Source organism: Mustelus asterias, chromosome 22, assembly GCF_964213995.1.
Source record: "Mustelus asterias chromosome 22, sMusAst1.hap1.1, whole genome shotgun sequence".
NCBI lineage: Eukaryota > Metazoa > Chordata > Chondrichthyes > Carcharhiniformes > Triakidae > Mustelus > Mustelus asterias.
Window position 1 is genome coordinate 24,196,946 of NC_135822.1, and position 25,682 is coordinate 24,222,627.

General features: G+C 44.5%; 1 protein-coding gene across 5 annotated transcripts; it reads left to right on the forward strand.

The window, feature by feature from the left end:
• Positions 1–1,048: 1,048 nt before the first annotated feature.
• On the forward strand, positions 1,049–24,694 carry ddi2 (DNA-damage inducible protein 2). 5 transcript variants are annotated; one of them, XM_078238956.1, is made up of 10 exons: positions 1,049–1,392; positions 6,029–6,167; positions 8,268–8,531; positions 10,377–10,503; positions 11,521–11,648; positions 12,221–12,349; positions 14,159–14,262; positions 16,227–16,416; positions 17,445–17,505; positions 20,826–23,675. In XM_078238956.1, exons 1-9 carry the CDS (start codon positions 1,255–1,257, stop codon positions 17,459–17,461), a joined length of 1,236 nt encoding a protein of 411 aa, XP_078095082.1. In that variant the 5' UTR covers positions 1,049–1,254; the 3' UTR covers positions 17,462–17,505; positions 20,826–23,675. The 5 variants fall into 5 exon arrangements, with proteins under 5 accessions (XP_078095082.1, XP_078095080.1, XP_078095083.1 ...); XM_078238957.1 differs by lacking the exon at positions 17,445–17,505 and adding an exon at positions 16,589–16,629 and having other exon boundaries at positions 1,057–1,392; positions 20,826–23,671; XM_078238954.1 differs by lacking the exon at positions 17,445–17,505 and having other exon boundaries at positions 20,826–23,974.
• Positions 24,695–25,682: the final 988 nt, after the last annotated feature.

A 25,682-nucleotide genomic window follows, 5' to 3' on the forward strand; every position in this document is an offset into this window, starting at 1 on the left:
TGTTAGTCATAGCTAGGGTGTAGAGAAAGATCAGTTTAATGTATGGCAGACCCATTCAAAAGTCTGATGGCAGCAGGAAGAAACTGTTCTCGAGTTGGTTGGTATGTGTTCTCAAACTTTTGTGCATGTTTTCAGACTTTTGTATCTTTTTCCTGACGGAAGGTGGTGGAAGAGAGTATGTCCGGGTTGCCTGGGTCCTTGATTATGCTGTGATGGGATCATTCAAAAGATGGGTGGGTTAGGTGGATTGGCCATGTTAAATTGACCCTAGTATCGGGGGACTAGCAGGGTAAATATGGTGGGGTTAGGGCAGTGGTTCCCAAAGGGTGCGGCGCACCACACTGGTGCGACGAGACAGGATGGCAAGTGTGGCGGGAAGATTCAAGGGCAATCAAAGAAACATTTAAACATGGATAGATATTTTTCATGTTTCTATGTAGCTGCATTGTTTTATACTTTCTGGATGTTCCATGATATAAAGTAGTTGCGTTCTATGTTATGAATCAAGCACTGCTAGGAGTTTTGTTTTTGAATGTATTTCTTAAAACAAATCGGTGTGACGCGAGCAAATTTTTATTCCGAAAGTGCGGCCCAGTGAAACAAGTTTGGGGGAACCACTGGGGTAGGGGAACAGTCATGATGTGGAGATGCCGGCGTTGGACTGGGGTAAATACAGTAAGAGTTTTAACAACACCAGGTTAAAGTCCAACAGATTTATTAAATGGCATTTGCTACCAAATAAACTTGTTGGACTTTAACCTGGTGTTGTTAAAACTCTTACTTAGGGGGAACAGGACCTGGGGTGGGATTGTGGTTGGTGTAGACTCGATGGGCTGAATGGCCTCCTCCTGCACTGTAGGGATTCTATGACGGCAGCAGTGCTGGAGTCGGTTAGTAATTCTAACATTGAGTGCAGTGGAAACCTGGTATGGATGTGGGTGTGGTAAGGTACTGGACTACATTCCCTCACCAAGATGGCGGCGGGACTGCGACGTGGACGCGCTTTGCGGCTGTTTTCTTTTTGCGACAAAGCGGCGGGGGTTGGTTTGCGGCGGTGCGGTCAGGCAGATTGTGCAGCGCGGGGTTGGTGTGTTGGGAGTTCCCCTGCTTCGGGCCTCGGCGTAGCGGCGATCAGGGGCCGGGTTTCGGTGCTGGCCGTCTCTGCACCCTCCTTCCCCCCGCCCCCCGCCAACCCCCGGGGGTCCAGGAGTCGCTCTGTGCCGGGTTCTGGGGACCGGGCAGCCGTTTGCCGCCATGTTGCTCACCGTTTACTGTGTGCGGCGCGACTTGAGCGAGATCACCTTCACCCTGCAGGTGAATGGCGGCATGCAGCTGGAGACTTTCCGGGCGCTGTGTGAAATGGAGAGCAGTATCCCCGCGGCGGAGAGCCAGGTGAGAGCAGGAGGGACGTGTGCAGGCTTCAGTATACCAGCTCCAGAGTACACACACCCAGTAACATACACAGTCAGACCCGCTCATCGCTCTACATGCAACCACACCCATATATACTGTGATATGAAACCTGCATCTGAATCTCTCAACCAGGATATTCCCACCAGGACCAATCCTTTATACATCTGGTGGCAAGCATATGCAGCAGACCTAAAGCTGCACACTAGAGTATAAGCATTGATTTTGAGCAAATAAACCCCAGGGTACATATGCCTAAACAGGTATATACACAGATCTGTACCTTGTATAACATAAAGGCAAAATACTGTGGATACTGCAATCCGAAACAAAAACACAAAATACTGGCGAAATTCAGCAGGTCTGACAGCATCGGTAGAGAGAGAATAGAGCCAGTGTTTTGAGTCTGGATGCCCCTTTGTCAGAGCTGTATAACATTGGGTTATATTCACTCCCTCTCCCCTCCGTTGAATTAACTATATACTAAAACAACCCAGGTATCTACAATTGAATACAAGCTTTGCTTGTACGCTGGGCTGAATTCCAGAGCCATATCTGCATTTCACTATGCTGGAAAATCTCAGCAGGTCTGGCAGCATCTGTAATGAGAGAAAAGAGCTGACTTTGAGTCCAGATGACCCTTTGTCAAGTTAAAAGGCATAGACAGTCCTCTGCATGCCACTTTTCTCAAAAATATACTTTATTCATAAAATGTCTAAAAAGCTTATTCCAAAACATTTCAAATGGGACATTATGGAAAGTGCAATTATATTGGTTTCGGAAAAGGTTCGGCACAACGTCGTGGGCCGAAGAGCCTGTACTGTTCTATGTTCTATTCATCGTCTCTCCCTAGAGGGGAGGCGATGGCCTACTGGGATTATTGCTAGACTATTAATCCAGAAACTCAGCTAATGTTTTGGGGACCCGAGTTCGAATCCTGCCATAGCAGATGGTGGAATTTAAATTCAGTTAAAAAAAATCTGGAATTAAGAATCTACTGATGATCATGAAATCTTTATTGATTGCTGTAAAAACCCTAATGTTCTTTAGGGAAGGAAATCTGCCGTCCTTGCCCGGTCTGGCCTACGTGTGAATTCAGAGCCACAGCAATGTGATTGACTCTCAACTGCCCTCTGAAATGGCCGAGCAAGCCACTCTGTCCAAGTGCAACTCGGGATGGGCAATAAATGCTGGCCAGCCGGTGACACCCATGTCCCACAAATAAAAAAAACTCTCGAGGTACCTCAGCATAATTGCGATGCATGTGATACTTACCACATTCATTCAATGGCATGCATAGAGCCCGAGGAGTCCGACAATGTTACAAGCCCCTCAGTGCGCTATGGCTGAAAAGCCTTAGACGGTGGCCTTTCCACCCGTGCACCTTTGTGGCGACTGCCCCACCCTTTAGTGCTTCCCTCAGGAAGGTTCAAGCCTGCAACATTCAATTGTGGACAACTCTTTGCACTGGACGACCAACGGTTTTCGGGCAGACCAAAAAGCATCTTTCACCGAGTTGATGATCCTCCAGCCACAGTTGATGTTTGTCTTGGCACACACCCACACACATACTCCTGAGTACTAAAAACATGGGGGCGGTGGTGGAGCCTTATAGATCACACAGGGAGTCCCTGAGTTGCTTGGCAACAAACACTTTTACATTTGTTGGTAGAGACTACAATTTTCTTTCCATCACATGGCTGACCAGGAGTTCCTGCCTTACATTGGGAGGATTTACAGGTTGATAGTCCACCTTCCTTGGCCGTCAGGTCCTGAGGTGGGGTTCAAGCTCAGAGTTTCTTTCTCACAGGCAGGCCACTGTGCCACAAGACCTCCCCAAAACAGCTTACATTATGACTCAGTTAAAGTTGTAGTTGCATTCCTGAAAACCGCAACTTTAAATGAAACAACTTTAAGCAAATAAGAGTTTCCAATTAAAATCAATGTAAAAGCTAGAGTTAGGTTCTGTAGGAACTTTATCATCAGGAAAAAAAATTAAATATTATACCCTGTAAGTTGACATACATTGCGGTGCTAAATATGCTAACCTTTTACTTACTCTTTCCTGGTCACTGCCGCTGCTTGCCAAATCTCCTACTCACCACATATTCAACTCCCTGACCCTCCTGATTGCTGTTGACTCGTTACACTTACTGACCTTCCGGTTCACAACTCCTGCTGCTCCCTGACCTGCCTATCTGGTGCAGACCTTTCCTCTCGTGCAACCAGCCACTCTCCACCTTTCCTGTTCGTTGCCTCCCTCTCCTGAACCAGGGCTCTAGAGGTGAGAGGCAGGGAGAGCAGTGACTTGCGGGAGGTAAGCTGGAGAGGCGGTGAGCGGGAGGGACAGAGGCTGCAAACAGGAGAGTCAGCATTAAGAGGGAGGGGTGGGAGCCTCAAAGGTCATGAACCTTGAGGGTCAGCAGTGAGAAGGAGTGTTGCGGGAGTGACAGAGACCGCAAATTGGAGATCAGCTGCAGAGGCGGTTCCAAAATGGTGGAGATTATGTTATAGGGCCCTACATCAGACCTGGTGCAAAACAACTTTAAAATTAAACTTGCAACACTAAATGAGAACACGGGGCTCCATAAGCTGACCAAGTTTCCAAGTGAAATGGCTTTAAAAAAAAGGACAAATGCTATATAAAACACTTTGGGTGGAATTTTCCCGAACTGCCCTCCACGGGAATCGTAGCAGCTGGGACAGGACCATGCCGTTGACCTTGGGTGGGATTTTGTGGTGTGGCTAGAAAATCCCAACCTATATGTAGTTATACCTGCCTACACACACACATGAAAATATATCCACCAAACCTGATATACATAGCTGGAACTATCTACAACCATATCCTGAGCTATGCCTGTGTGTGTGTATATATATATACACACACGCGTACATACCCAGATATATGCAACAGGACCCACACACAGCCTGAGATATAACTGCACCTGTCTGTAGATACATCCACAGACACATTTGCCACACTTTAAAAAAGGAAACTGAAAGAAAGCCATCTGACTCCTAATTGACCTGAGGATTTGCTGAGTAATCAGCATGTGATGGATTTCAAGAATGCTTAGCAATTACTCTGTCGCGGTAAAATGATCCAGTTCAGCAACAGCATACTCTTTGCACAGTCCAATACATCCAAAAGAACACAAGCGTTCCGCATCTTACTGTGAGCAATAGGAAATCCGATGATATCGTAAAGTACCACACAGGTGTGTGACACCTATTCCCCGTTGCAAAATCATCGTAACAGTTGTGCTCACGTGCAGTTTGAAACTCGCCACATTTCAACTTGTTCTTTCATCAAACAACAACTAAATGCAATGAATCCGAGACACTGTCAACTTAAGAATTAAGATTTTATGACTTTAAAGGGACACATTTCCACCATGTCACCTTTGTGCAACGCATAGAATAACATTCCTGCCCACATGAAACAATGTATTGCCCAACCCACCATAAGCAATTTAATGAACTGCTGCTAATAATCAAATACCCTGGGCAGCCAGTACTTTAGAAATTACAGCAGATCACCTTGGTGTGAGTTACATACTGTGATTTCATTCCCATACCTTTTCCTTATAATAATCAAAGAATCTTTGGAGAACTCTTGCGTTGCTCATTTTGATTTGGAGGGGACACTTTTTACAACGATGGAGATGTTACGCTATTTAATGCGCTGCGGTATTTTTAGGTTCACTGATTTTCAGTGACTGAATGAGCCTTATCTTGCTTGTCAAATCTCCGAAGTGAGGCAGGAACCGGGTTGATGTGCAGCGCTGTGTGCAAGACTTCAAATATATGCAAGCGATTTGCATTTAATTGATTGCAATGTCAAATTCATAAATCAGCAACAAGTAGTAACTGAATGTGGAGGCTCCATACCAATTAGCAAGCAAGGTTAAAACTGATCAATCGTGTATTTGGAAAAAAATACATTGATCAAATATGGACAGCCAGCACTTTAGAAATTACAGTATATCATCACGGTATGAGTTATGTACTGTAATTTCATTCCCATACCTTTTCTGTACATCTTTTTATATTTTTTCCAATTCATACCCACTTCCCATGAAACATAATTATGAAAAGGTGAAGCAAATTACTCGAGCCGCATTTGATTCCCGCTACTGAAAGTTTATAGTGTAAAGTAAGGGACTGTGAAGCAAGTGTTTTTTTGATTGGTTTCTGGTAAAATTTAATAAATAGATCTGTTTATTTGGACAGTTGTTGGTTACAAGTTTTTTTACAATTTAAAATACAATTCCCCCCCCCCTTACTCATTGGAACCATACCCAACGGAATTTAGAAAGTTACCTCACTCATTAGAAGAATAAGAGGTGACTCGATTGAAAATCCTGAGGGGTATTGACAAGGAGGTGTGGAGAGGATGTTTTCTCTTGTGGGTGAATCTTGAACTTGGGGGCCCCGGTTTAAAAATAAGGGAGCGTCCATTTAAAACAGAGATGAGGAGAAATATTTTCAGCCAGAGGGTTGTGAATCTTTGGAACTCTCTTCCTGAAAGGATGGTGGATGCAGAGTCTTGAGGTGCCTGCCAGTGGCAGAATCACTGTATGTTAGTTAAATCTGAGTGCTGTTTCTGTGTCAGATAATCTTTGCAGAGAGGCCATTGACAGATGATCATTCAACACTGACAGCGTACGGACTGAAAGATGGTGATGTTCTGGTATTGCGACAGTTGGATAGACCACCGGTGCAGTCTGGTCTACCACTCCCCAGTGTATCAGGTGAGAGATCCTGTAAGAATAGCTTACCAATCGTTTTTCCAACAGTTTCCATGATTTGATTACCCATTTTGCCTACAGGTCCTGTACACACCCTCTTGTAAAACCCCATCTTTGAACCCTCCCCAACATTGTCATGACAACAAAGGGAATTACACAGGTGATTATCCTTTTGAAATGGTTGTGGTACAGGGAACTGCAGGGTGTAAGGATATCAGTCATTCCTTTCCTGCAGTCTCCCTGCAAGACTGGCGAGTTATCATTAAAGGCATTGCTGCTAAATTTAGTACTCTTGGATCAGGGAGGAGGAAATCAGCTCAAGTTTCCTGCTCTAGATCGTTATCATGTTGAAAACTATCTGGGTGAGCGTATGGATTTTGGATGAGGACGGGATTGGGCTTAGATGATACATTATATGGTGCAATAGCTGTGGGCTTCACTGTCCGGACTCACCTGGGTGGAGTACTGGAAGAGTGTTCAAGTCTCATGTAACTATACTTCACAGGGAGTCAATGCCTTGAGGAGAGGACAGGTTATTTGCATGAATGTCTTAAATGTATATATTTAGGAAAAATTATTTGGGCATTTTCTTAATTCTTCAAATGAGTCTATGCTGAACACAATATCTGAGCTAGTTTGTTCTTTGTCAATTCAAGAGTTGTTAGAGTTCAGAATTATAACTTGATTGGAAATATTCTATATTCTCTTTGTATAGGACAAACGGAGAGTTTTTAAAAATTCATTTCCGGTTTGTGGGTGTTGCTGGCTAGGCCAGCATATATTGCCCATCCCTAGTTGCCCTTTAGAAGGTGGTGGGCTGCCTTCTTGAACCACTGGGCAGAGTGGCCAGAGCCATGCTATTAGGTTGCCTATATGAAAATATCACCGTTAATAATGGCTTTATTACTTAGAATCTTACAGTGCAGAAGGACGTCATTTACCCTCTCATGCTTGGTTTGGCTCATTAAAGGGCTGTCCAATTAGTCCCACTCCCCTGTTTTGCCCCATAGCCCTGCAAACATTTACTTTTCAAGCATACAGTGAATTCCCTTTTGAAGTTATAATTGAATTCTTGCCACCAAATCTTCAGGTAGTCACAACATCACAACATCAAGCTGTGTCAAATACATTCTCCTTGTCTCCCTTGGTTTTTTTTGCCAATCGTCTTTAAAAAAAGTTAAAGTTTATTTATTAGTCTCAATCAGGCTTACATCAACACTGCAATGAAGTTACTTTGAAAATCCCCTAGTTGCCACACTCCGCGCCTGTTCGGGTACGCTGAGGGAGAATTTAGCATGGTCAATGCACCAAACCAGCACGTCTTCTGGACTGTGGGAGGAAACCGGAGTACCCGGAGGAAACCCATGCAGACATGGGAGAACGTGCAAACTCTGCACAGACAGTGACTCAAGCCAGGAATTGAACCCGGGTCCCTGGCTTTGTGAGGCAGCTGTGCTAACCACTGTGCCATCGTGCTGCCCAAATCCATGTCCCCTGGTTTCCGACTCTTCTGTCAATGGAAACATTTTCTCCCAATCTACCAACCTCCTCTTAAATCTCCCCTTAATCTCCTCTGCTTCAAGAAGAACAATTCCCAGCTTCTGAAAGCTCTCCGTGTAACTGAAGCTCCTCGTTCCTGGTATCATTCTAGAAAACCCTCTGCACCCACTCCAAGACCTTGACATCCCTCTTAAGGTATAGTGCCAAGAATTGGACACAATATTCCAGCTGAGAATTAATCAGTAATTTATAAAATGTTAGCATCGCTTCCTTACGTTTATACTCTATGCCTCTGTTTGTAAAGTCAAGATCTTGTATAGTGCAGTCAATAAAGGATGACTACAGCTGAAGAATAAGATCCTGCCAAGGGGAATTTAACTTTCCATCATTGTTCATGTTGTACAGCAGAGGCTGTACAGGCATGTCTTCGCTAAGCTTGCTTACAAACATGTTTTTAATATTAATTCCAGAGGTACAATAGCTCATAGGTTTTTACACATCTCTCACACTGCCTCTCAGCAATGTAATATGGACACTAGTGCTGGTGTAGGCTTTACCCGTTGTCACTGTATTTTGCTATTTCTGTTTCTTCCCCTCCTTCAGGACTTCCCAGGATTGATTTCAGTGGTATCTCAGTGCCTGGATCAATGGGGCACGGAATGGCTGCGCATGGAGCAGCTCATCAGCAACCACCAAAGCCAACTCCCAGTAGCTCTACTGCGTCTCCTCCCCCTGTTCCAGCTCCACACAGTTTGGAAAATAATCCCACTCTACTGCGGGACATGCTTCTGGCCAACCCTCATGAGCTCTCGCTGCTGAAGGAGCGAAATCCTCCATTAGCTGAGGCCCTTCTTAGCGGAGATCTTGGTAAATATGGAAATTCTGTCTTGTTATTTCTGCTGTTCTCCCTCTGTGTAGGTGTTCCCGTTTCACAATTGAATTGACTTGTGGTGGTTAAAACACTGCTCACAATTTGTTGTAGGACATCTGTATGGAATTCCTCCACAGCAGGCTGATAAGGGATACTCCCTGTGTATCAATGGGCTTTTGCTTATTAAACGGTATTGATAATTAATGAAAATGTTGGGAAATTGAATTCAATAATGAGCTAATAAATGTACATAGATAGAAAAAAGGTTTTGAGTACAGATATTAGATTGTCATGTGCATTAGTTTTAGACAGCTTCCGTATGACAGTTGTGGCTCATAGATTCCCTACAGTGCAGAAGGAAGCCATTCGGCCCATCGAGTCTGCATTGACTGCAATCCCATCCAGGCCCCATTCCTGTAACCCCACATATTTACCCGGTTAACCCATTGATATTAAGGGTCAATTTAGCATGGCCAATCAACCTAACCCGCACATCTTTGGACTGTGGGAGGAAACCGGAGCACCCGGAGGAAACCTACACGGACACGGGGAGAATGTGCAAACTCCACACAGACAGTGACCCGAGGCCGGAATTGAACCTGGGTCCCTGGCACTGTGGGGCAGCAGTTCTAACCGCTGTGCCACCGTGCCGCTCACTACTGTAGTTCTGTGGCTGCTAAAGCACACCTTTAGTACAAATTCTGCCTGGTTACAGGAGGGTGCAGGATATTTTAAAACTCAGCAGGATATGCCTTGCTGCCTATGGAAGTGGGAGCATGGGTGAGAAGGGGGCAGAGAAGTATTGAAGACAAGGTGAGGGATGAGGTTGTGAGCTTTTATTATACGATGAATTATGTTTGTGAGGGTATATAATGAGAAGTACAGTGGGTGAGGAATAAGCTTCCTCATTTTTCTTGTTAAATGCAATGGGAAATTGGAGGGAGAGGTTTTTATTTGCAGGATATGATTGGTTATTTTCTGCTTTAAATGTTCCCCAAAACTCCGGAGAAGTTAACCAGCAAGGAAGAAAATTCATGGTTTTAGCAGGTTCCGGCCGTAGGTTATTAGTAGCTCTTTCACCTCTGAGTTAGAAGATTTTGGGTTTAAGCCCCTTACCAAAGATTTGAACACATAATCTTGGCTGAGACCTCAGTGCAGTACTGGAGGGCGTGCTGCACTGCTGGAGGTGCTGTCTTTCAGCCGCGATGTTAAACCTCTCAACTGAATAAAAAGGTCCCCCGGCACCAATCAGAGAGTGGGCAGTTCTCCCACTGTCCTGTTCACTCTACCTCTAAAGCAACAAAACTAAAACAGATGATGTGGTATTTGTTTCATTGCTGTTGGTAGGATCTTCCTGTGCACTGATTATCTGTTGCCTCTTCCCTCCATTACAGCAGCATCAAGAATTCAAAAAAAACACTTAAATGACTGTAAATCACTTGGGACATCCAGAGGACATGAAAAACATTATGTAAATTCACGTTGGTTCTTTAATGGTCATGACAAACTTGGTTTCATTATAGCTCACAAATGACCACTTGGATGAATAACCATAGGGCAGCCACTGCCTATGGAACTGTACTCTGGCAAAGAGTTGGTGACTTTAGACGTGGAGGTGAGGACATTTGCACAAGAGCCCCAAGAGTCTTTTAGGAAAATTTGAACAAAAGAACCAAAATGAGTAATAATATTAACAGAGGCAGAAAGACTCCCATATTATTAATTAATGTTGAGCTAAGTGATCAATTGTTTGGCTGTGCTCACTCATGGCTGTTGTATATTATGTACTGTCTCGATGGTTAAGCAGTTTTTTTTTCCACTTTGTGCCATCTCTCCATAAGATAAGTTTACAAAGGTGTTACGAGAACAGCAGCAGGAGCGAGCACGGCGAGAACAGGAGAGGATCCGACTTCTGAATGCTGACCCCTTCGACCTGGAGGCACAGGCCAAAATTGAGGAAGATATCAGGTATAGAGTCATTGTTGCTTGAGCTCTTGAGTTTTCTTACTCAACACTTGCTGCGCTCAAAAGTAATTCATTGGGTGTAACACTTTGAGACGTTCTGATGGCGATAAGGTGCTGTGTAATCACAGGGACTTATTTTTCTTTATTCTTGTTTTCCTTACACTCAGAGCATCCAAGATTGTCTGTATTGAATGGTTTCTGTCTGAACACAATATGAACACAGAATGTGGTGCCCTACGTTAGGCAGGGAAAGTTGAGCATTGTTCCTGCTTCCAAGTCCCCTTTGCTGGAATCTGTATAATGTTGACAGAGGACAAAATTACGCTCGACTATGATGTATTCTACAGTTGAATAGCCTGCCGACGCACTCTTAGTTTACATAATAACTATAGCCACCTGAACATGGCACCAGGTTGTGTTTAGAGCCCATGGAATCATTCGCTGACATGAAATCCAGTGCTTTCAAATGAGAGGGGAGAAAGTTAGAAAGAGAAACATATTGAAATGCACTTTTGCTTGCAGAATTGTTGGGGGAATGTTATGTTGGTCCTAGGGCACTCGTAATTTTTTATCACTTAGGCCTCTAATACCTTGTGCGAATTTTGCTGCAGCGCTTGAGTAATGGGTGGAGAGTTTTGTCCGTGCACTGCTCGATTTTCCCAACCTCTCTGCAATCAGTCCTTCACAGGCCAGTTTACCTGGGCAGCTGGAATTCTTGGATGGGTTAACCACTGTTTTCCTATTCACTCCATCTGTTTCGCAGAACATGTTCTGGTCTTATTGTAGCTTTTCACGAGTACTTCCCACATCCCTCTCCTGTTAGGAATAACCACAGACACAAAAAAGATGTGAAGAAGGGCAGGATTGACAGTGCAGTGCTAGCTTTAGTCCTATACCTCAGGCGACTTCTGCTGGTGAGTTTTGCTTGCTGAGTGTGTGGATCTAGCCTCTAGTTGTAGTGCTGTGGTAGCTCTTCTACCTCGTTTTGTTTTGCTGTTAACAGACAGTTTTGTTTCCCAGGCAGCAGAACATTGAGGAGAACATGACAATTGCAATGGAAGAATCACCAGAGAGTTTTGGTCAGGTGGTAATGCTCTACATCAATTGCAAGGTTAATGGGATGCCAGTTAAAGCGTTTGTGGATTCAGGTGAGTTCATATGTTCTCGTGAGACTAATTATATCTAGATTCTGAGCTAGTTTGAAACAATTGTAAAATCCTTGGTAGCATTCTGAGCAGGCCAGGTTGGGAAGCAGGTTGGATAAAAGTGCAGAGAAAGTATATAGTTGAATAATATCAGATATACAAGACATAGCGTGGGAGCTGCAGGTTTACTACACTCACTTTATTACATCACCATTATTCCATGTATAAATGCTGTATTTGTTGTATACAGACAATGGCCACTTGCCGATATCCTCTATACAGGCCATTAAATACACAATTGCTGCTTTGTCCACCCATTCTCTGTATACACATTAGTACACAATCATTAATGCTATTACTTAATCTCATGGCTGCTCCTCCCATGTATCCAATATATAATTTCACCGTGAGCACTCATGATAAAATCCTTCCAAGCGTTGGAGTAAATATTTAAATTGGAATGATCAGATTACTTTTGGGCAGGTTAGCAAATGGGACTGGTACTGTGGGGCTGTGATCTAACAGTGAAATTGTGCACCCAATTTGTTAATAAGTCTACACTGTCACTGATACAGGAGCACAGATGACAATCATGAGTCAGGCATGTGCTGAGAGGTGCAACATCATGCGCTTGGTTGATAGGCGGTGGGCAGGAATCGCTAAAGGTGTTGGAACACAAAAAATCATCGGCAGAGTTCACTTGGGTGAGTAGTTTAACATGGTACGAACCTACGTTTTTAGAATTGCGATGGGCTTCTGTTACTGCTGTTTTGGGAAGTAAAGCAGAATACATGTAGCGGTATGAATTTTTAAATGGTTGGAGGGAAATCACAAGGAGTTGTCTGCATATATAGATTACCATCCCTTCAGAGCTAATAGTGATAGCTATGATATGGTGGTGGGTTTTCCAGTCCCCCCCATCCCCTACTGTCCTGAAGGTGTTTATTGGAGAAGATTTGATTTGGTATCTCACTATTTCTGATCTGCAGTGAGCTGATGTAACATTTTGAGTAGTGCAGTGTCCCACTGCCCATTCCTGGCAGCAGGAATGGGAGGAAAGAACTCTTGAAATGATACAGAGAAACATAACCAAAAATAGTGTACTGGTCCAAGACAAAAATATCAGAATATCAGAAAAAAGAACAGGAGGAAGCCATTTAGCCTTTTGAGTCTGCTCCACCATTCAATATGAACCTGGCTGAACTCTACCTCAAGTCACCTTCCCACACTATATTGATATCCCATAATTCCCTAAGTATGCAAAATTCCCTCAATCTACATCTTGAATATACTCAACAACTCGGCATCCATAGTCGCCTTGGATAGCAAACTCCAAAAATCCACAAAACCTTGAGTGAAGAAATCTCTCCCCACCTTAGTCCTAAATGGCTGACCACTTATTCTGAGACTGTGAACCCTAGTTCTAGATTTCCTATCCAGGGAAAACATCCTTCCAGCATTATCGATGACTCCTGACTCTAGATGTGCACCAGTTGGAAGCTACTTTTTGTTCTAATACGGACTCGAAATGTTAACTCTGGTTAACTCTGCAGGCAAATGGGGTTAGCTTAGATGGGCTTTTTGGTCAGCATGGACCAGTTTGGGCCGAAGGGCCTGTCCCCATGCCATAGATTCTATGATTCTCTCTCCACAGATGCTGCCAGATCTATTGAGTTTTTCCCCCCAGCATTTCCTACTTTTTGTTCTGTTTCTAGAGCTGGAGTACCTCCCATTAGTTTCAAAGAACAAAGAACAATACAGCACAGGAACAGGCCCTTCGGCCCTCCAAGCCCGCGCCGCTCCCCGGTCCAGGATTGAATCCTGAATCCAGGATCCCCGCCCAATTTTCCAGCCTATCTACATCCTAATATCCTATCCACCGAGCTGTCCCTCACAGCTACGATGCTTTGTTCATCACAACCTATTAACTCACCCCCACCCCCCCATTCCAGACCATGTGATCTCCAGGGAGAGGCGAAAACCCAGAGTGAAAACCCCAGGGCCAATATGGGGAAAAGAAATCTGGGAAATTCCTCTCCGACCCCCTGTGGTGATCGAAACGAGTCCAGGAGATCACACTGGCCCTGATCAGAAAATGCTTCCCAACCCTATTCATTTCCACTTCTGCTTTACGACCACCATCTGAAATTCCCTGCCCCCGAGACAGGTTCCCAACTATCCGCAGTCTCGCTCTGTACTGGCACTTGAATGAAGCCTTGAAACGAGAAACAAAGAACAATTAGCCCGCGCCGCTCCCTGGTCCAAACTAGACCACTCTTTTGTATCCCTCCATTCCCACTCCGTTCATATAGCTGTCTAGATAAGTCTTAAGGGCAGTGTTATCAACAGCTTCAGAAAGGAAGGGGCTGAGTTGTCAGTAGTCACAGGAAGGGAACCATGGGCGAAGTCAAATATTTGTGCGCAGAAACAGGGAAAAGACACAGTGGTGTTCAGTAGTTATTTATTGTTGTTGTTCAATTCAGGTGGCTTTAGTTTTATCTTTTTTTTTGCAGCTCAGGTTCAGATTGAAGGTGACTTTCTTCCCTGCTCCTTCTCTCTCCTGGAAGATCAGCCAATGGATATGTTGCTTGGACTCGACATGCTGAAAAGGCACCAGGTGAGAAGCGAGCAACAATTCTAGGTAGCGGAGCCAAACTAATTAGGACGAGGGTAGTACAGTTGAAAGTTTGGAGCTGATATCCCATGAACATTGATTCAGATCATGCAAGGCCATTCATACTAAGCCATTGATTCTGTATATACAAGGCCATTCACCCATTCGTGCAACTGCTCCTTCTACTGCAACGCCATGACACACTCCAAGGCTCTTCATCAACAAATTTTCTTTAGAATTCACTGGCTCCAGATATAACTGGCAACAACAAGTTCCTGCTTTGTGTTTCTCAACTGGGCAGGCAGTTAAAATTGCCATTGGACTTAGCTACTCCAGATCCCAGTCTCCTCCCCCAGCTCTGATTTTAACTTGTTATTCTGAGCAGATAGAAAGAACACATCTGGAAACTGGTGGGTATCTTCTTTATGCAGCTCCAGCTCCGATAACATAATTGGTGTCTGTTATTTTAGACAAAGTCCTGCGCAAGTTAGCTGTTGTGGATTTATCACTCGGTTAAACTAGCAGGAAAAATAAATCGGGGTCAGTTTGATTACTCCTCTGGGTCCCACAAGGCTTTTCCTGCCCCAAGCTTTCTTTCAAACTTTCCAACCTCAATCCTGAGGGGCAACACGTTGGAAGAGTGATCAGCACTGCTGCCTCACAGCACCAGGGACTCGGGTTCAATTCTGCATGGGTTTCCTCCCACAGTCTATGATGTGCAGATTAGGGGTATTAGCCATGGTAAATTGCCCCTCAGTATCTGAAGGTGTGTAGGTTAGGGGATTAGTCATGGTAAATCCCTGGGATTGAGGATGGGCCTTGGTGGGATGCGCTTTCGGAGAGTTGATGCAGACTCCTTCTGCACTGTAGGAGTTCTATGGTTAAGGCTGTCTGGAATCCCCTTCCTGTCATTTGGTTCTTGATGGTAGCCTGGTGCTGCTTGAACTGGTGTTCTCACCTACTGAATATCTGCCACTTCCAGCCAGTTTTGGGCAGAAGCCTGTCTTGGCTCTATGCAGATGAGGCCAGGCCCCTCGGCTGAGGTTAAGCTGGCTTACCACCTGCCTTGGCACATCCCTGCATTACTGCTGTCACGAGTTAAAATCAGGGCTCTAATGTCCAAGTTAATATGAAGGGGTGCCACACATTTGTTAAATTTGTGGCCTAGCAAGAATCGGTGTTTTTAGGAAAGGAGGGACATTGGGTCGAGAAAACCCCTCAAATTGTTATCTCAACCAATGTAAGGTTTATTTATTAGTCACAAGTAAGGCTTACATTAACACAGCAATGAAGTTACTATGAAATTCCCCTAGTCGCCACAGTCCGGCGCCTGTTCAGGTCAATGCACCTAACCAGCACACCTTTCAGAATGCGGGAGGAAACCGGAGCACCCGGAGGAAACCCACGCAGACACGGGGAGAACGTGCAAACTCCACACAGACACTGACCCAAGCCGGGAATCGAACCCGGGTCCCTGGCGCTGTGAGGCAGCAATGCTAACCACTCTGCCACCGTGCCGCCCCAATGTAGACACAAAGAAGAGACAGCGACCTAGAACAAACCCTGTTTGATGATGGAAAACGCTGCATATTGCACGGTGGCACAGTGGTTCGATTCCCGGCTTGGGTCACTGTCTGTGTGGAGTCTGCACGTTCTCCCCGTGTCTGTGTGGGTTTCCCCCGGGTGCTCCGGTTTCCTCCCACAATCTGAAAGACGTGCTGGTTAGGTGCATTTGCCTGAACAGGCGCCGGAGTGTGGCGACTAGGGGAATTTCACAGTAACTTCATTGCTGTGTTAATGTAAGCCTTACTTGTGACTAATAAATAAATAAACTTATAAATAAAACATTTTGTCTCATTTATGAAAATTTAAACCAGTTCTAGAGATTTAGCTGTTTGTTTGTTTGCCGATTTTTAAAATTTCCAGCGTTATAAATGCAGTTGCTCTTTATTCCTGTCTGCTTGCAGTGTTCAATTGACCTGAAACGCAACGTGTTAGTTATCAGCACCACAGGCACAGAGACTCGCTTTTTATCTGAAGCAGAGCTGCCAGAGTGTGCCAGGTTGGCATATGGTGTTCCGCGAGATGACCTTCGCCCTGAGGAGCTGGCAGACGCAGAGCTGGCCGAGGCACTACACAGATCGGCAGAGGAATCTGGTAAATTTGCAACAAGTCTTTTCCTATTCCCAGAATTGTGTAAATATAGATTTAGTTGCGAAATGCAGTAATTTAAAATTTGGTGCCCAAGTGGACAGCAGGATTGTTTAAGGCAGGATGTCCCCTAACCCAGCCACCCAAATTAGTCTACAGTAAAGGTTTCACTTGATAGATCCTGGGTGATGTCCTGGTCTCATGATTGTTCATGGGAAGGTAAGTAGAAACTTTTTCTTTTCTGTTTTTTTTGCACAGCTTACTCAGTTTTTTTGTGCCATTGTTATTCCTTTGGCTTTATGAAAGTGGCTGGCTTTGGCTTGGGTGTAATCCCATGGGCACTGGCAGCCTCCACTGTCTCAAAGTGGCAAACTTTAGCTTGGGATTGAACAGTGAACATTTGCAGGCCTTAGACCATAAAGTGGTTCAGAGCTGAGTCCAATCCTGCTCCGGTCCAAGGTCTACATGCATGACAAAGCTGGAATTACTGGATAGTAATCAGGAGCAGGAATCTTGGCTGATTTCCCCTCGGAGGCCAATTTAAGTAACCCTACTACTGCCACAGACTAAATTAGCTTAATCAGCATGTACTGGAGTGTGGACTTAGCACTGAGCCACACAGAGCAGAAGGTCAGACAGAGCCTTGAGCCATTCACATTTAAAACCACATAGATTCACACTATCTCCTGGGGGAATGTGTTGGCCTGTTCTCTTCCCTACTCCATTTTGTTATGTTTCACTGTGTCTATAACATCATGTGTGTATTTATAATTAACACGACATTGATATCTCCACTCCAGTGTTTTTTTTTTCTGGTCAGTCCAGCCTCCCACGTCAGCTCCAGAAGCTGAGGGTGTTAATGGAATGAATACTGTCTAATAATATCGCTCAAACTTACGCTGTGATATGTTTGTGTGGAATGTTGATCTGTTTGATATCCACAGTGATGTGTAAAAGTATATGCATGCTGCATGTGTACGTTGGCTAATCAAGTTTGCTGTTTGGTTTGTTTTGGGTTTTTTTTATCCTAACAGGACGCCAGCATCACTGATGCATGTTGCACTTTTGCTGCCCCTGAAGATGATCGTAGCCCAGGTATTTAATGTTCCTTTACTTTTAAATTACTTACTGTGGTACAACTAATTGAGCTACATGGCTCGCTTCACAACGTAGCTTCTTATTTTTCTGTTTATGTACTGAAAGTGAACAATGCCTTTTGTGCTGGACGGTAGAGTCGTTTACAGAATTCCACGTTTTGTTGCTTTCGATTGGAAAACAAAACGTGGGAGGTGAACTGTCCCTGTATCTCAATCACCCAACAAAGTATAGAACTCCCAGTCATCTTCGCAACAATGCAGTAGGGTTTTATAACCCGACGTAGAAGTGGGACATCCCTGCCTGAAAAGTCCTTACCATTTTTATCCTCCAATTCGCATATCAAGTCAGGAATAACGTTATAACATCTAGAAATGACTTCAGTTCCTGTTACAATGACGTGTTTCACTATAAAGTACATGTCTCAGGGACAGAGCTCTGATGTTCAAGTTATTGTTAGGGAATTAACACAATAATATGGATATAATACTCCTTGGACCTGCGCTCATCAGTGTCATTCAGTGACAGACTGTCAAAGCAAATAATCACCTGGCCCAGAATTTGCTGATAAAATAATGACTTGTTCTTGGTGCATGCTGTTATTAATACTTTAAAAATCCAACAATCTATGGCAACATTTGTAATTTTGGCAACATGTCAATCACCTTTGTTTAAAAAATCATCTCGACAGTGGCCCATACTTTGTCCTTCACATTCATGACCTTGTCCCTTCTTTTCCTACTCTCCTGGTTTACTGCCCTAAGTTTACATTTTCCTCCCATTGTCCATCTCTCTTGTTAATATAAGATTCTCTCTGGGTTGTCCTTTTTTGAGGTTGAAGATGTATAGCTAGTCAGATTTCACATCGCCCTTCTCTGTGATCCTGGGATTTAGATTTGTTCTTCACTGCACTGCCTTGAGGACCTGGATGACCCTCACGATCAGCTATGGCTTAATGGAACCACACTGCTAAGTCAATGCCTGCACAATTCTTCGCTTCCTGTCTGTTCACTTGTATAATATTTCTGTTTGAACTGGTGAATCCCAGTGAGTGTTTCAGTTTTTTTTAGCCTTTCTAACTCAATTGAGGCATTCCCTATTCACAAGCTAACTAGGCACTCCATAAGGCTACTCACTCTGCAGTCTTCAAAGAATCATATAACACAGAAGGAAGGTATTCACCCCACTCTGCACAATAGCTTCTCTTTGAAAGAACAATCCAATTAGTCCCATTCCCCTGCACTTTGCCCATTGTCCTGCAGTTTTTTCCTTTTTAAGTATATATCCAGTTCCTTATTTGGAAGTTACCATTGATTCTTCTTTTAAGGGAGTGCATTCTTGATGGTAAGGTAAATTCTCCTCATCTCGCTTCTGGTTCTTTTGCTAGTTATCTCAAATCTGTGTCCTTTGGCCACTGAGCCTTTTGCAAGTGTAAATGCTTTATTTATTTATTTTATGGATGTCACTGGCAAGGCCAGCATTTGTTGCCCATCCTTATAATTGCCTTTGAACAGAGTGGCTTGCCACACCATTTCAGAGGGCAGTTTAGAGTCACTGTGGGCCTGGAGTCACGTGTAGGACAGAATCGGTAAGGATGGCACATTTCCTTCCCCAAAGGTCATGAATGAATCAGATGCATTTTTCTGACAACTTTTAATTCTGGATTATTAGTCCCAATGATGTTACCACTATGTCTCCTCTATTGCTCCATCAAAGCCCTTCATAATTTTGAATACCTCTATTACATCTCCCCTTTACTTTCTCTGCTCTAAGGAGAGCAATCCCGGCTCACCAGTTCCGAGATAAAGTTAGCACAGATGTGTTAAGTTAACACACTGTGAAAACGTCTGAATAAATACCTGGTTTTTGGCTCTGTTGCTCGTCAAGAAATTACAAAAATCACCTGTCACATTTCAGGATACTTTATGTTCTTTGCAGCGTTACACAGGAGTGATTGCTGTGTGACACCCTACTAACAAATTGTTTACATCCGACACTAATGTGCATCCTATAATAAACATTCCATAATTTAATGATACAAAGTCTCAATTAAGATCCAATGCGGCTTGCAGTCATCAAATAACAGTCAATCTTCAGAGAATGATGGCCTAGGATAAGTTGGAGCAGTGTTGCTCACTAACGACAAGTACCTATGATTCAATTAGGCACTGTGCACTTGAACTTTCCTATTATGATGGGCAGGATTTTTCCTGTGAGTTTCTGAACCCTGCTGTCAGGCTCAAATGTGGACCAGAGGCCCACACTCTGGGAAACAGCTACTTCATAGAATCCCTACAGTGCAGAAGCAGGCCATTCGGCCCATTGAGCCTGCACCGGCCACAATCCCACCCAGGCCCTATCTCCAAAACCCCATGCATTTACGCTAGCTAGTCCCCCTGACATTAAGGGACAATTTAGCATGGCCAATCCACCTGTGCTACACTTATTGTGATGTTCCTTGGAGCAGCCAAGCAAAGGCCAGAGGGTGAATGTGCCACCCAATAACGACAATGGGTGGGCTCTGGAAGCTGGAAGGCCAATAAGGAACCTTCCAGCTTGGAAGCAGCAGCAGGTTGCAATGATAGGTAAGTGAGGGAAAGGCACATCAAAATGGAAGATCCTCTCTCCAACATTTCAATATTAAAAAAATGGCTTTTGCAGCCAGGTCAGGTCAGCACTGTGGAGGGGCAGCCCCGGGGGCTGCTGCACCCAGGCAGGCAACGAGTGCCCCTCAGCCTGCCTGGAGTGCCGGCTCTCCTGTCTGCTGCCCAAGAAGCCATCTCGAGATGGCTAAACTGGCATCTACAGGAATCTGGAGGCTTACTGGGAAATCCCAGCTGACTTATCATAAGTGGCATTAATGAGGTGGATCAGCTACCCACTGCTTCCGGCAGTTAGCACCCCCCCCACCATTTCTCACTCCTGAAAAAATGGCCAACAGGGCACATAGACAAGATGGAGCCGGGGAAACCAGCATGCTGGTTCTGTTTGTAACATCCGGTCTGCCTCCGATTACAGCCCTAGCAGGAAAAATAAACCAAGCCCATAATTTTTGCCAGTTCAGTGAGCTCACCAAGCACTATAACTGAACTTCTATTATTTAATGAAATGTCTGTGCTGAGGTTTAACCAAAGAAATTAAAATGCCATCTATAAAAGTGGTCTTTAACATTGTATACATGGTGCTGGTTTGGTAAAGAATAGAAAGGGCAGAACAAAGATATAGCACTGGAACTGCTGGGTCATTTTGGTATAAGATGCTTTGGAATAAGGCGCATACATAGCTGTAATCTAGGACTCAATTTCCTTTTTTTGTTTTAGGGAAAGAAAATGGCAAAACTACCTCATTGGAAAGCCCTTCATTACCAGCACCTCATCATCTTCATCTCCCACTTCCCAGTACAAGAAGTGACCTGTCTCAAGCCCCCCAAACTCAAAGTCAGTTGGACCGTTCGCTTTCCGTCCCTGCTAGCCTCCCTTCACAAAACCAGAACAAGTTTGAACTTACAGGTGTAAAAAGCCTTCAGATGACTCCTGAGTGCATGGAAACACAGGCAGAAAAACAGGCACCATCAGGATCTGTGGACAATACATTGACTCCTTTATCTCCTGACAATCTGTCTGCTCCTTCTCAGGCATCATTAAGGAAAAAGCACATATTGCAGTGTGAAAGCATTAATCACAGCTCGCAAAACCCCTTGAAACATCCAACGTCCAGTACTGATGACGAGACTCTGCCCAAACGTGTCCTGCCAGACACGAGTCCACACGAGGATGGCATGGAAGAGGGTGGCATCACACAGGAAGACTGCGCTCTTCCAGATTTTATAACCAAAACCCAGCTGGAAAGCTTAAGCAAAGAAGATTTGGAGGAATCACCGATAAGAAGAGGCGGAGAGGTTTCTTCAGCTGTATGGCCAAATTACGATCCAGTGTCTGAACAGGGTGTAGCCGACAGGTTAATCCAACCACCCTCACTTGAACTGGCTCTTGATGCTTCTTCGAACATGGATGAAGCGCAGCAGCCCATTGAAACTGGGGAGCAGATTAATGATCCGTGCAGCCACATGCAGCAAGTCACTGAGCCATCAGACATGGACCTTGAAACAGCTGAAAAAGATCTGTGTCGCTGTCAAAAGAAAACTGAGACCGATGAAAGACCTTCAGCTGGGAATGTTGAATTCTGTGGTGCTGAAATTGCAAACTGTACTGAACAGCAGGTAGAGGAAATTAGACATTCAGCATCAAAAAACACAGAAAGCAGTTGTCAAAAGGAGAAAGTCCATATCTCAGATCAGGACTTTGAGGATGCACATGCAAGTTCAAACACCTCTATTGCTCAGGTGGATATACCTGTTGAGTTTACAAGTAATAAGAAGCACGAAGAGGGATATTTGTTTACTGAGATGAAACAGTCTTCCTATCAGCAGGATCAGGCAGCAGACTCTGATTCACACTTCTCCCCTGTAGCTACTTTATTTGAACTGCATCGCGAGTTAGTCACCTCGTGTCAGAAAGCTTCGTTGAAGACATCAGCCAGTTCGGCGGACAACTGTCAGTCAGACGCCACAGATCAGGAGGAATGCGTTCAACCAATGGAAGTATCTGAGGAAAGTTCGGATAATGATGCCCTGAGCGGAATGTGTGTCAGCGCAGAACTGGAAGCTGTTGCCGTGGAAATGGAAAGAGAACCTTTGCTCTCAGCTAATTCCGACGTTTCCTCTCAAAGTGACAACAGTGCGGAATGCCCTAAAGTATTTCCAGAGAAACTTAGCTCGGACGTGACACGAGTTGAATCTGTGGAGATGCTTGTACAAGAAGCAAAGGACAAGGCGGCGACTTTTATTACTGTGTCCAAGGATCTAACAAAGGAAATGGATGTTTCCCCCCCTGAGGAATCATTGCAGGTCCAAGAATTATCGGTAAAGAGGATGATACATACGCCTGATGCTGCAGCAGCTCAAAGCAGCCGGACGTCACAAAGTAGTGAGACACATTCGCCAGCGACGACAGATAACGTACCATGTCCTTCAGAGGTCCCAGAGGCTTCAGCTGCTCCGATGACGTGGGAAGGGACCATGGAAGCAAATGGGAATCAGCCTGATAGACATTCTTTGGCCAATCCTCTAGAACTATGTTCCCCGGCTTCGTCAACCCAGGGTTTCCCGGCTGCAAATGTTGAACGAATAAGAAGATCAGGATTTACGCAGCAAGAAGCAGTTGAAGCGCTTGAACGTTTTCACGGCAATACAGACCTGGCTCTTCTGGTTCTCCTTGCACGGAAAATTGTCGTTCCTATCTGATGCTGTCCAACAAGCGCGCCTGCAGGACAGTAATAAGCTGGCACTGTTTTGACATTTGGACCGACAAGTGTCGGTCGAAAGGAAGCCAGTTTTAGTCTGAATCATTATTTTTGGATATTGTTGGGAAAAACCTGTTTTAATTGCTGATATCACCTGTCAATGGCAAACTGGTTATTGTGGTCAAGTTTCAGCAACATTAGTATTTCATTTCAGTGCCATTCTGGAGTTACTGCTTCACTCCGCAATATTCACTCGTAGCCCATAAAGCCAACCGACCCAGGTCTATTTAAGTACCGGCCCTAATGCTGTTTAAACTGCCTATGATTTTTAACTGAAATATTCTCAAAGCTAGTTTGGCGTAGCAAGGAGAAGGTAGGACAAAAGTAGCAGGTTTGAATCCTTGGAAGATGGCCTATGTGTACGTGCAGTATTCATGGTGGAATCATGCTAGATTTAGAATTTGTGCAAGGTCAGTAGTTGCCTATATTGGATGGATTTGGGTGGGTTGATTTAGTGTTTGGCTTAATCATAGGGAGAAGTTGCAAGTCTCTATCATGTTTCCTCCATAAAGTTCATGTATCTCACCTTCTGGGTACACAAGTTTTTAGAATTCTTTTACTCTTTTATAGCCTTTGTCAAATCCGACACAGCAACACCACCTCAGCTGGACATTTGTTACATTTGAGGCACATTCAGTATTCACAGTTGGGTAAAAATTGTTTTATGAAGGTGTTTGTGCTATTTTTTTTCTTAATCGACAGTAGTGATGTTGCTGTAATCTTCAATGGCTGCTTAGTGCAACCTCTGGTCTTTGTTTTTTCTCTTTTTTTTTAAACCAAATAATTAAAAAAAAAAGTTATTGCCAAACAAAATATTGGTGTTGTGTCACCTCATGCTAGCGCTTAAAAAGCGATCTGTATGAAGAAGGCTAGAAATTTGAACTGTTTCTAATTCTTGCCTGCTGATTTCAGCCAAATGGTGAAGCAGTAGGTTAAGGGTGTGGAGGATGGCAGATGGGAACAATGCAAGAAAACTTTGATTCAATATTGACCTAGAAACCTGGAGTGATTAAGGCTGTGAGCTGGACTCAGGGCTGAATCTTAATTCTCAAATGTTTGTGGGTTGGCCTCATGTCAGAAATTAAAAATGTACAAAATCTGTAACAGGAACTGAACCTGCCCAATTCCAGTTTTAACAAGAGGTGGGATGAGGGGCGGGCAGCCAACTCATTCATGGAAAGGGTTTGTTCATTTAGAAGAAGAATCATAGGAGAAGAATGATAGAATCCCTACTGTGCAGATGGAGGTCATTCAGCCCATTGAGCCTGCACTGACAACAATCCCACCCAGGCCCTAACCCCATAGCCCCACATATTTACCCTACTTATCCCCCTGACACTAAGGGGCAATTTGACATGGCCAATCAACCTAATCCGCACATCTTTGGACTGTGGGAGGAAACCAGAGCATCCAGAGGAAGCCCATTCAGACACGGGGAGAGCATGCAAAGTCCAAACAGACAGTCACACAAGGCTGGAATAGAACCCGGGTCCCTGGCGCTGTGAGGCAGCCGTGCTAACCACTGTGCCACTACACATTTAACTATTATAATGAGGCCGCCTGCCTTCATTTTAACAGGCATTCTATTTTTACCCACAGATGGCCAGGTATCGTATGAATTAGAAACAGAAAAAGGTCTTCTCAAGGCTGCTCCGCCATTCAACAAGATATTTACTGATCTGATGTGACCTCAACTCAGTGCCGAGCCTCAGGAAACACGGCAGCTTAAAGGAGGCAAATTGAGTTGTACCCATAATGTAAATGCCTTTACAACACAGCTTGTGGGTCAGGAGGAACAGGCGCGCTTCTTCTAGACCCAGCAAGCTAACCCAGTAAACCCCACCCATCCTTTCCCCTATCCCCACACGTTCTGTCTGCACCCCCAAACACAATCAGACTCGAGCGCGATCGGAGACCCCCCTCCCCCTCCCCCAACCACCACCACCACCATCCAACCCTTCACCCATGATCAGGAACCCACCTTGGGCCACCATGGAACTCCTCATTCCCCGTTGTGACCTCTTACTCCTCCACGCCTCTAAAATACTTGGTCCTGACACAGGTCTGGAAATTTTCTCTCTACGGTATTTGCATTGCAGATACATGAAACAAATATTTCCAATGAGCTTGAACCAAAGTATTATGACTCCAAATGAAGACATTCTCTCTGAAGGTCTTGGCACCTTGTGAATCGAGCTGCACTATTGTAAGGTAATAAGAAAGGATTTGTCAAACCTAGCTGCTCTCATTGGCTTCCTGCCTGAAAGGTTTCTAGCCTGTCAAATTGGGCTGTGAGTGGGTGGAAACCCAACAGATAGCAGCCTTGCTGCTAAATTCTGCCAATCAGCCTTACCTCAGCCCCCTTCCCTCCTCAACACGCACGCACACACATACATACACACACACACACACACACGCACGTCCCTCACCTCCAGACATCAGAATGTCTTCTCAAAGTCTCTATTCTGTTTCTTCAGTTGGATTCTTTACATACCACATAGGATAGACTGAGCTTCCTGACTGGGTGACTTACATCAGTGAAGCTCTTCTTATGCAAAGTTTCCTGACATAGATTTTGCCAGGCGGCCATGAAAGCCTAGAAGCAACCAAACCATACGTACAAGTGTGCTCCACGTTCGGTCACCAGTTTCTGGTGAGTTTGCTGATCTCAACTGGGGCACCAGTTTGGGTACTGCAGCCGGCTTCAGAGATCCTGAGAGTCGGACAAAGAAACTTAGATTGGGTTTCTGCTCCTTATCATCGTCCACTGACCCTTGTTGGAAAATTTGTCTCGATGGACATCAAAACAGGGTCAC

Bases quoted from the DNA above. Each gene is read 5' to 3' on its own strand.
- ddi2 (XM_078238954.1), top strand. From the start codon at position 1,255: ATGTTGCTCACCGTTTACTGTGTGCGGCGCGACTTGAGCGAGATCACC. The intron at 6,168-8,267 runs GTGAGAGATCCT...CCCCTCCTTCAG, and splicing joins ACCACTCCCCAGTGTATCAG to GACTTCCCAGGATTGATTTC. The intron at 16,417-20,825 runs GTAAATTTGCAA...TTTTTGTTTTAG, and splicing joins CAGATCGGCAGAGGAATCTG to GGAAAGAAAATGGCAAAACT.